The 12,172-nt window shown below is 35.5% G+C and overlaps 1 protein-coding gene across 1 annotated transcript in view; it reads left to right on the forward strand.

The window, feature by feature from the left end:
• SNTG2 (syntrophin gamma 2) overlaps positions 1 to 9,620 on the forward strand; it is a 262,116-nt gene extending 252,496 nt beyond the window's left edge. The window contains exons 16-17 of the mRNA XM_074153336.1: positions 902 to 1,012; positions 9,489 to 9,620. Of these exons, the coding sequence (XP_074009437.1) occupies positions 902 to 1,012; positions 9,489 to 9,620 (243 nt within the window). The remainder of the gene's footprint in view (positions 1 to 901; positions 1,013 to 9,488) is intronic.
• The last annotated feature ends 2,552 nt before the right edge of the window (positions 9,621 to 12,172 follow it).

Consider the following 12,172-nt stretch of genomic DNA (forward strand, 5'->3'; position numbering starts at 1 on the left):
CTTATGAAGTAGCCTTCAAAGTATTTAAATTGTGTTTCCCCAGCGGTGTCCAGGGACTGAATCACATTTCAACATGTGCATAGAATTTTTGTTAAGATTATAGGCATTAAGGAAATATCAGTAGGAAGTCTGGATGCAAGTTGTTACCCTGTGGTTTTTTTAAAATTGTACGTTTTCAGGTGATCAATAGAAATCCTTCAAATAAATATGGACAATTACATTGGTTTCAAATATAATCTCCCAATATTTGTTTTTAAAAAGTATATCCATAACTATTAAAACATACCTGCCCATCCTAGGATTTGCTAACAGTAGTAAGATGCCATGCATAAATCTGTAGGAGACCAAGAAGCCTAGAATTCTTATATATTTTACAAACTACTGTGTAACGAAGAGCATTTTTCTTTGTGGTTTGTGAGACTACATTCAATAATAACATTTTTGCATTTCTGTAGTTTTTTTATCTGAGGATTTCAAACCATGTTACACGCATTAGTAAAATTCAGCTTTGTGATGTCTCTGTAGGACATTATTAGCTACATCATACAGATGAGCCAGCTGAAATATGAAAGATCAGTGTGGAATAGTGTTCATAGTGAAGCTGATACAAACTTCCTCATGGATCTTTCCAGAATCAAGATTTTGCCGTGGATTTTGATATTATGTAGGCAACTGAAACATTTACATTTCAGACAATTTCTAAATAATTGTTTAATCAGTGAATATTAATGCCGTATCTTTTGCTTTGATACAGAGCTGTTAATTTTATTTGCAACCAGCCTGTTATGTGCTATGTTTACTGCCCTAATGCTTTATCTTGATATGTATACATTGATCATCAATCTATAGTTCTAGGTAAGAGTGTGTAACAGAGTCCTTAATCAAATTTCTTTCTCTTCAGAACGTGCTGTGGAGGTTTAAGTTTTCTCAGCTCAAAGGCTCTTCAGACGATGGCAAAACAAGAGTAAAGCTGCTTTTTCAGAATCTAGACACCAAACAAATTGAGACAAAGGTAAGCAACATCCTCTTTCTCAGTTTAGTAAAAAATTAAATGGAATTACTATCAAGGCATCAAAAATTCCATTTACTTCTGCACATGCATGTAGTGAACTCCACATGACATTTTTTTCCTATAATAAATAATTTTTCAGTCGTGCACTTTTAAAAAGAATGAGGAGAACTTTGGTGTGATATGACAAAGAGGAAGGTAAGAGTGAGATTCAACTGTGATTTGGTGGACAAAAGCCAATGAAAACAAAAAAGAAAATAACTGAAGATTTATGAAAATTTTCAAATACTCTTACATGGGGTTCTATAGGTTAAAGTCACCTATAGAGGGATACTTTTCTATAGTGATCATACACAAGGGTTATATATTACCTACCCTTCTAATGTTTAAAAAAAGTTGTAAGAAGAAAGTCTCTAAGCTTCCTTGTTCGTCGTAGTTACAACAAATGCAATATGTCTGTCTTTGTACATCTATATTAGTAAATTAGTCACTATTTAATCAGTAAACTTAACCTGAGTTTTCTATTGGCTCTACCGTAAAAGATATTATAATATCTGTTACAAAAGTTACAGTACTATAATAACGTGACTATAGTAGCAAATCATTTCCACTTAATTTCTCACAGTACTCCTTGGAGTCAGAAAAAGACAACTATCATCATTTTATACATGATCATCTGTTGCAGAGAGCTCACATAACTTGTTCCAGGTCAGACAGGAGGATTGTACTGGTGTAAAAAACATAATCTGAATCTCTGAATCTGTGTATTAAATTATTAGATAATACATGTGTGTGATTGGCCAAGGGCCCCGATTCCATTGCTTGCAATGGAATTCCATGGCTTCAATACTGGATCATTCCTATTTCTGTTGTGGTAAACCATCTCATTTCTTAAATTTTTTTTTTTTTTCATTCTTGTGCTCACATCAATTGTTTTTAATTGGTTTTACCTGTATTTACTCTTTAGATAAAAAAACATAAATTTTAGCATTTTAATGAAAATTTTATTATCTGTAAAATAATGATAAAAGTGAGTCCTAATGATAATTTTGTAGTAAGTTGTGTCCAGGAGACTGATCTGTTAAAACATTAAAAATTATTCGTTTGCATAGCTCTATTGAAAACACCTTGTAATTGGCAAAGTTTTTGTCAATATTTATGAGGTACCTTGCAATTACCAGATAGAAGATGATATGTGATCGGTCCATGCAGAATTATAAGTATGGATGTACCTAAATTTACATACGTGTTGTAACTGTTAGAAGAGCCCAGGAAAGGCTCGTTAAAGGCCAGAGGGAAGGCTGATACTAAGTAGCTGAGGTTTTATCAGGATTTCGGTGACTGTACCTTTTACCACTGCCTCTGCACAGTGCAGTGGACCCACTAGGATTTCACATCAAATGGGACTGGGATACAGCTGTGCAGCCTCTCCACTTCAGATAAGTGGTGTATATATTCAGCTATATGCCCGCTACCTGAATGGTATTATTTCTTAGAGTTCAGAGTTACAGACTAGTTGGGAAATAACCAACACAAATACCTGTAGTGTAGCACAGGTTCTGCCTCAGCTTATTGTACTGAAAGAGATTCCATTAAGCCAGATGGTGCTTTACGGTGAAATGCAGCCAATAATGAGAAACAGAAAATGTCATCAAATAATAGAAGTTTCATTTTTCCTGAGTAAATGAGCCACTACATGTGAAATAAAGCTTGATACAGATGACTTATGTTCACTTGGCAGTAAACAGTACAGTTAAGGTCGCAAAAGAATTTTCCAGATTATCTCTAATTTTATATGCTTATAAATTCTTGGGCAAAAAAATCACATTTGGGAATTCTAGTTTTGCATCTTGGTTACTAGCTAGAGATTATATTTTTTTCTCCTATAAATTGTAAGCCAAGTGCTTCTGAGCACTTCAGTTGCAGGTGAAGAACCTAGAATTTTTCCATTTTAAAACCTTTTTTGGTGCTAAGGAGCTAATAATGCTTAGATTCCTGTCAGTTATTTCTCCTTCAGAACTTTCATATTCCCTAAAGCTTCTCTTCGTAGTTTCCCAGTTCAGTGATTCCCTGAACTTACCCTGCCTTTACTACTTCCAGTAATAACTCCACTTTGACTCCTTGAAACCCCCCAAAAAGTCATTGCAATGCATTCATATTACTGCCAAATCCCAGCATATTTTGATCCAGCCTGACAATGGGGAAAAAATTGTTGCAGCTGGTTTGTACGTATATGTGTATTACCTGGTTGGATAACCCAGGTATAATGGGTGGCCAAGGGACCTCTGCCCCAGCTGCTGGTCCAGGCAGGAAAGGACGGTGCTCTCCCTGCCTTCGCTTCTCTGCAAGGTGGTAGCAGGACCTCCCAGTCCCTGCCAACAACTTGTGCCACGCTTCTAGAAATTCAGCTCCTTTGAGGTGTCCACCTTTCAACAAATAAGGCAGAAATTACACACACGCACAAATATGTGATTTCACCACTTCATTTCTGTAGGAAATCAGACTTACTTTTTTAGACAAGAGGAATTACAACATGGTCAATCGCAGCATGCAAATTGATCTGTATGAAGGAGTAGCTCTGCAACTAGTCTGAAAGAGAGAGGAGAGTGGTTGACTGTGAAGTATTCCTGGATTGTGGCATTAATGTGGAGTTTATATGGGCTGTGGTCAACTCTTCCTTGGATCAGCAGTTTGGAATTCTTTGAGCTGGAGATGCCTTTTCATGTCCCTTTGGTGGGGGGCTTTTAAACTTGTGTACTCTTCAGTCAGATGGAGCATGTTGTCTACACAGGGGCCTCTTACACACAAGAAGTTCATATGCAAAAAGATACTTGCTTTTAACAAAATAAAAATCAAGATTAATACTTCCAAGATTGCATTGATGCTTTATTTTACTTACCTAAACTGTAACTATAAGATAAACTGTAACTCGAAGACAAGACTTTTATTTCCAAGCATATTTTAATTGAGCATTTCTCTTTTCTTCTCATCTTATTATTTTGTTTCTTTTATATTCTGTGGAAAAGAAAAGATGGAATTATATTTAACAATTCATTCACCCCAGGAGAGGAAAGAAAGTTTATTTATCTTTCTTCACCATATTTCCTCCTTTAATAACTTGGTCTCAAATATTTAATTGAAAAAAAGAAAGAAAAGAAATCATAGTGTCACTAGACTATTGTGAGCCATATTGAAGCTTCAGCTAAGTGTTGATAGTCACATACACTTCTTGCCTGTTACACATATGCCTTAAGAGCCCAGCATATTTATCTGAGTGCATTCAGTTTGCTTTCTTCACTGACTTCAAGCCTCAAGTCTTCTGTAATATCGGAGTGGTACAGTGATACAATGTGATCTGATTTTGCAATTAGACTCTGCAGCAGTTTTGCAGTAAAGCCTATTCTCTTTAAAACATGAGAATTTCAGGAGAGTGATCAAGGACAGGTCAGCAACTGTATGTCTTCCTTTAGATTTACTGTATTCATCTGAGAGGATGTTTATTCCATTGTTCTGTTGAGACATATGGCAAATTAAGGAGAGTGCAAGCAAAGCTCTCTCTTTACAACAACATTAATCTCTAGCATCAATACACCATAACCTAGTACTCAAGCCCTTCTGTATTTTTATTAACATGGGTCTTTTGTTGCTGAAGCCTAGCAGTTTACTGCTGAATGTCTTGAGAGCTTGGAAAACATTTGCAAGATGATGGTAGATAAGAGTTAAGATTATGCCTGTGTGACAGCATTGGACTGCGTGATTGCTGTTGGAAACTTATTTTAATATTTGCTGAAATGGGTAAATTTACTTGGCTGCTCTTAGACAAGCATCTCCAGAACAACTTTTCAGATTAGTTTCTTGTGCATTAGCAAAGTTTGCATCTGCCAATGCAACATTTAAAAGCGTTTCATATTTAGCAGTAGACAGTGGCATTTGGAATCACTCAAGCTGAAAGCAAAAAGCCATCTGACTCTTCCAGATCCCTGTAGAACACTGTTAAAAAAGTACAATTGATAGATAGAGTTGCAATTCATTTGGCACTGAATGTTGGCATCATAGGTCTGGTTCTTATGCTTGCAGGGTAAGAACAGCGTTTTAGCTCATCCTTTTGCTCTTTCTCCAAATGACGGTCATAAAGAGGAGGCCAAATAAAAGTTTATAGCTGAAGAAGCTTTCATACCATAGCCAGTAATTTATCATTGTGCGTTTATAACAGTCTTAACAAGCTGTACAATACTAATACATTTGTTCTTCTCAACCATGATATGGCAACCAAGCCCTGGTATACTTGCTGAGATATAGAACTGAACTTAGAATTTCCTTTCCCATTTTGACTTCTATGTGGAATGGAGCTAAAACCTAGATATCTTTATCTGTTCTTTTCTTACATAAAGATATGCTTATCATTTCAATCTGATTGAAATAATATGCTGAAGAATATAGTGGTAATAGTTGTGCTCTTGTCAACAACTAATAAGCAGTGGCTTACCAGTGTCCTTAAAGTAATCGTGAAGTGCACAAGGCACAATAGCATTGTCTGTCAGCATCTCCATTATTTGCCTTTTATGTGATACAGGCTCATGTCTTGTTCAAATAGTCATTCAACAGCTCTCGGAAGTAATCAATAAAATTAAATGTGTGTGTGGTAATGCAACAGGCTTGTCAAGCTCTTTGTGATATGAAATAAATCCAACTCTCATGGATGGGTGAACGAAACAAGAACATACATTTTTCTTACTTGGCTGTGCACATACAGTGATTGAGGTCAGTGCAGGATCCATATTTTTTATATTCTCAGTACCAGCAGGCAGTTTTGCGGTTTCTCACTGCTTTAATCCAATCTTTTATGTTCTTGTGGTGTCTTCCTTCTAATGTTGTACTTAATCCACTTACTAAGATACATATAGTAAACTGAAATAGCTTTGGTTATTGAAATATCAGACATGGCACAGATTCTTCTAAATACACCAAAAATAAACTGATAATCTTAGTTAAAGAAAAAAGTGGCAATCACAGATAAGGCAAGCAAGCATAAGGGTGGTGTTAGATGATATAGAGCAAATAAAATGATCAGTCAGTCATCTGCTTGGCTGGGTATGGACAGAAAAGTTACTTTTTAAAAAATAAATTATTAGAGCAATGCATTTTTTTGAAACAAATGTTATTAGTGTTATTTTCTAGGAAAAATTCACATTACATTCTAAACCTGAAGGGGCCAAATTTCCACCCTTAAAACCATATTCAAGATGATAGTCTCTTGTTAAAAGACATATTGTGTCCGTATCCTCTGACTATGCAACAAGAAGGTGCTAGGTTACCTCTGATTACTTATCTTGATAAACGTGTATAGATTAGAAGTGCACAAAGCCAGAGTAGAGAAATGGAAAGCTTTGGAAAGGACTCTCTTCTCTCAGTTCGTCTGCATTCGGTCAGTGTGCTGAATGTCAGAACCTGAGGTGAAATTGTTGGATGATTTCAGTTGATTTTGGAGTAAATCTAAGATTAATCTGAGTGGTTTTATATTTTAGAATTTATCGTTTTTAAAGATGGTAAATCAAGAGATGTAAACCTCTTTTACTGGAGCTGAGAAATGATATAATGAGGCCTGTATTATTTCATATTGAGTTGTATTTCATTAACAGTCATGAGTGTGTACTTAATTTTAGTTTTATAAAAATTAGTCAATGAGAGTTAAATAATGACACTATTTTTTTCAGAAAGTGTTTATATTAATTTTATATTAATATTTACAGTAGACATATACTTTCAAATTCATCTGTTTTCAAGTACTTATTCCCATACTTGCTCCATAACTGTCAATCAAATAAAAAAAGCAAGGCATTTATGCCTGAAAAAAATCAGAATAAAGATAATACGGACTTAAATTCCTGAAATTATTTCAACCAACAAGCTTCATTTTCCTTTCACAAGAAGACCTAATTTTGTGTATGAGGCCCAAATGCCTCCAAATGCCTTCAGCAGCCAAATGCCAGTTATTAAGTTACCTAAGTGCTTAGTCTGATACAAGTTCTTAAGAGATTTTTTTTCTTTTAGGATAATTATTTCTCAATTTGTTGACTAGAAAGTATGCAAACCCGTAAGTTTAAGAGAGTTTTGCCTCTTTTCTCAATGTTACCTTATTTTCTCCTTATTTAACTAGGTATGAATGAATGATAATAAATAACACATTCTGCTTATCAGTTATATTCATTTATGGCCTTATTTTTGTAATTAGGAGTTGTTTGTGTTGGCTATTCTTTTATAATCTTGAAAGTATCAGTTTGTAATTTGTATTAGATATTGAATTATAATTGTTTTAAATCGCTTATTGCTTCAACTGTTGGCATCAAAAATGGCTAAGCATTGTTTCTGAATTCAGATATTTTTTCTTGGAAAGTTGCAGGAAAACCAGTCAGTCATTGCAGAGAAGAATTTTTGAAGGAAGGGGAGAGTCATTTCATTTATGTTAACACATTCTCAAAGCTGTTTAATTGAGGAATTCTTGTGTTTCCAGGTTCTGGAAGGATTTAAAATTTGTTTGTCTGATGACCCACCCAAGACAATTATACGCATCTAAAAATCTCTGCTTGCATATTCTTTGCAGGACATAGGGGCTGAAAGCTTTGTTCTCTTAGGCTTCTGTGTGCGCTGAGCAAGCACTCTAAGGAAAACAGCTTGCTGCCACAACTCTCTCTGTTCCAAGGCTATCGTGTCTAAGAAGGTCTTTCCCTGCAATTTTTGCAGATGTTCCATAGAGGCTAAAGGCATTTGTAAGGCCATTACACCACGGGAAGAGCATATCCTGGGAGCTTGTTGAGTATCATTCTATTATTCTTATTGTCCAGTAATAGTGCTTATTGTCATCTTATGCTGGAAGGAGTAGTCTGTAACAGAAAATTACATTTTTCTGGGAATAATAAATTTGCTTAGTGGGAAATAAAATCCCTGAGACAGTAAACTATGTGTGCCTGAGGTTGTAAAGAAACCGTGCACAATTTTTTTAAAAAATCAGTAGAATCTCATCATCATGAAGTAGAGCCCTCAAATATTGTCAGAGTGTAACAGTTTCTTTCTGCAGCTCCCTGTTTCTCTTTTCCTTTGCTTCTTACTCGTTTCCTCTGCTCCAGCATGGCTTCTGCATCCTTTGCGGTCCTTTCGGGGGTGTTACCTGCTCTGCCACGGGGCACCTCCTACAGCACTAGCCTTGGTGCCTTTTTGGCAAATTTACTGCCCTTTCTTAAATGTGTCTTCCCCGAGGTGCCCCATGGCTGGGCCCTGCGGAGGGGTCAGTTGGAGCTGGCTGGAACCGGCCGCATCTGGCACGGGGCAGCCCCGGCCTCTCCTCACAGATACTGCCCTGCAGCTCCCCCCACTACCAAAAATTTACCAGTTGTGTCCAATAAAGGGTCACAAAATCATGCCCCACAAATACTAGCAAACAATTTAAGACATTCATTAGTAGTAGAAGCACTCCTGCGTAGTAAATACATGGCAAAATGGTGTGATGTTGAGCTTTTTCAGAACAGTAACCTTGAATTCCAAATATTCTGTTTCTGGCAATTTTCTTGAGAAGATACCATAAAATACTGTGACAGGAAAAGCGGAAGTCCGGTACTTTGCTTTTTGTTTAAAGGCAAGTGTACAGAGCGTGCCTCAATAAACTACTATGGAGCCAACACACTGTTGAAAAGAAATGTCTTCTCCCCAAAAGAAAAACTGTCCCAAGTGTCCCCACAGTATATTTACCATCTGCAGACTTTACAAATAGTAGTATCATGTAAATTGAACACATTTCTTTTATTATTTTTGTTGTCATTGTATCAGAATATCACTCCATTTCTGTCTGGGGAGATTGGGAAGAAGAAATTTAACTTGTGCACAAAAGATGAAATATGTTATAAAAAGTCAAGGGAATCTGAGAACTGGTTAGGAGTAACTCGTGCCTTTCTTTGTGAATTAGGGCATGTGAATTTCATACCCAGCCATATTTCTATATGCAAGCTGTGGTGTGACTTTACCTTAGCTTCCACCTGGCCTCTGGCCTCCCATCTTGTTTATCTGACTCCCATTCAGAGGCTGCTAAAGTATGTGTCCTCCTCACCCTCCCTGGCTGTGACTTGACACCACATCATCCCCAAATATCCTTAACTCATCAAATACTTTAAAGTACATTGCAATATTTGAATGTTCTTGCAATTTGAACACTTTCATTGTCCAAGCTGAGTAAAATGTAAACAATAAGGTAGCACAGCGTGAAAGCTAAATTGACATGCGGCACTGCCAGTGAAAAAGGTACAGATATATACATGTTTTACTCTTAACACTTTTGACTTTACAGTTCCCCATAAAGATTCAAATTTTGATTTAAAGTCCATTGTTTTTTGCTGACTAGTCTGTTCTGTATTGATATAAAAAGTTTATAAACCTGAATATGAATTCACATTTTCTCTTCTTTTTTTTTTTCTCTTACTTCCTCTTTCAGGAACTTGAATTTCAGGATCTGACGGCAGTTTTACACTGTATTCACTCCTTTATAGCAGCAAAAGTGGCATCTGTGGATCCAGTATTCATAGATAGTCAGAGTATTGCAAGAAAATATATGTACAGTAACTGATATCAGATTATATGTTGTGACTATGGAAAATAAATTATTTTCTTAAAGAAAGTAGTTATTTCATGCACAATATTGCAACTTTGTGATTTTATAAGAAGTCTATAGTTGTGTTATCTGTAATGTTAAAAGTTTTCACAATCTTAAACATTTTGAATCTATGAGTTAACAAATATTAAGTCAAACTGAATCAGTTTGTCATCTCCAGCGTTAATCTAAAATTCTAAGTGAATGTTCGTTCAATAATATTTGTGGTGTCATTTTCATTTCTGCTCTCATGGTCATACATACTCCCTCTTATTAGGCAGAAGCATTTGAAAAGTGTGTGTCCAAAATTTGGCCTCTAAGTCTGTTTTGAAAAGTGCTGGGCACACAGAAAATTTCTACAGTCTTCACTGCAGAAAAGAACTAATTATTGAAGACAACTGCCATAGGAATTGAACTTTTATCTTGCTTCTATATGTTTGAAAAATTATAGTTCCACGGTCCAGTTCTTTTGAGGCCTGAGAGTTTAGCTCTGGCAAAACACTAATTACTATATTTCAGATCGAGGAAAAGACTTAAGTACACACTTGACTCTAAGCATATTAAGTAGACCCAGTGTCTGCACAAGGCAATGTTAAGTATGTATTTAAATACTGTGGTAGATCAACTGAAGAGCTTTAGACTCTGCTGAGAAGCCTAACTATAGGCACTCAGTTTTAGAAAACTTGCCATAGGGTTTTCTTATCTATTAATAAAGCTTCCATGAATCATTCATTTATTCATTCATAGATTGCCTTGACACTGTCCTTTGATGTGATGCTCTGTATGGTTGAAAAAAAAAGGCTTCTTTAATAATTGTTCTGTTTGGAGGAGGATGCTCCCAGTATGAGGTGAACTTAACAAAACAAAAAATTTTCTGGGCCATCTACCTTTTTTTTCCTACGGCTCTAACCCTGACTTATACACAAGCGAACTGAGTTTTGTCTTTGCTAAGGAAATAATAAGGTTCTACTGTTGACGTATTCCTAACCTTCCTTCTGAAATCATCTTATATGCACAGATAATACTTTCTGCTATTGAAAAATTATATAAAAGGAAGACATTTTAATCTTAGCTCATGTTCCCTGTAAGTAATACCAAATGTCGCAGGTTTCTGTGACAGAAGTCTCGGTTGTTCTCAAGTGCAGTTCTGAGGCAGCATCAGGCAATTTTTATTTTTTTTTTAGAAAATGAAACAATCAAAAATCAAGCAAGAAGAATATCCTAAATAGATGCAATGGATACGGAATGCATTCATCAAAGTCCTCGCTAAATTTTAGGAGTCTAGGAGTGCCCTGCTAAAGTAAAAGTCTAAAGTTACTGTATCTTAAGGAAAAGAGGTAGGTGCCTTTAAAAGCTCTCAGGTGAGGAGTATTTTTACATAACTTCAGTGCTTAAATTTAGTCCAGAAGTTCCCCCTCTCAGGTCTTAAGGTAGTTGGCTGTCTTGGCAGACTGCAATGGGGCCTCAGGCACTTACGTTAAATGGAAGTTTATCTGTCCATCTAAAGCTTGGGCACAAATAAAGTGCCTGAAGTAGGTGATTTGATGCTACCTTAAGGATTACCTGTTGCTATAGTGTTATCCATAGAGAAATTAATTTGAACAGTAGGGACTCTGCAATTCCAGTGTTGTTTACGGTTCTAATGTTGTTTGCAAGGAGGCATAGTAGGAGTGCTAACTCTTGTTAAAACAATATTTAGCAAAGGTGAGAAATATTTTTATTAATTGTAAATAAATATTAACAGCCATTATGGTATTTTTTAAAAAATGTCATCTCAATTTTATATTACATTTTTGCCAAAAAACAATCAAAAAATTGTCCTTCTCAAACATGCTTTTATTCAAAACGTTTCATTTAATTTTCAGCTTTCCATTTTCAGCTCTTTGTATTTACTGAGATTTTAATATTCACAAATTATAGCATTAAAATTGGAATAGCATTCTTACAATCAATTCTCAGTTGTTAGCATGAACAATTATAAATGACAGAGTGTCTGTAGGATAAAGAATGATGGAATTCCTTCAATTATGTTTTTCTGCTATCTTCTCATAGGCGAAGTTCAACACTAACATGGAACAGTAGAAAACTGTGCCAGCTAGTATTGAACTGATACTACATTCAGGCCTCTAGAGATAATGTTTTAAATATCATGTGATTAAAAACACAGTGTATCTCCCCAAATACTGTAAATAAAAATTTAAAAGAAATTAACCTTAGTTCATTAAATAATCTTTCATTTTTACCAAAAAGTTCTGCAAATCAAAATGAGCATCTTTTTTTTTCTTGCAAGAACAGCTGGATATTGCATATTTTCTTTAGTCACCTTCTGATTTTTTGTATGAAGTTGCTTCTACTGATTTGAAGAAATGTTGTTATTTGTTTCATGGTAATTCTAAATTCTTTTAGTCTTTTGGTGAGCTATGTTCTTTACCAATTTTGCAAGACAGTAGTTTTCTTCCGATAGGTCCAAATCACTCCAAGGAATCTTAGGGAAAAAATTCTTATAAATTCACACTCTGGATTTTAGG

This window comes from Numenius arquata, chromosome 9 (genome assembly GCF_964106895.1).
Source record: "Numenius arquata chromosome 9, bNumArq3.hap1.1, whole genome shotgun sequence".
Lineage (NCBI taxonomy): Eukaryota > Metazoa > Chordata > Aves > Charadriiformes > Scolopacidae > Numenius > Numenius arquata.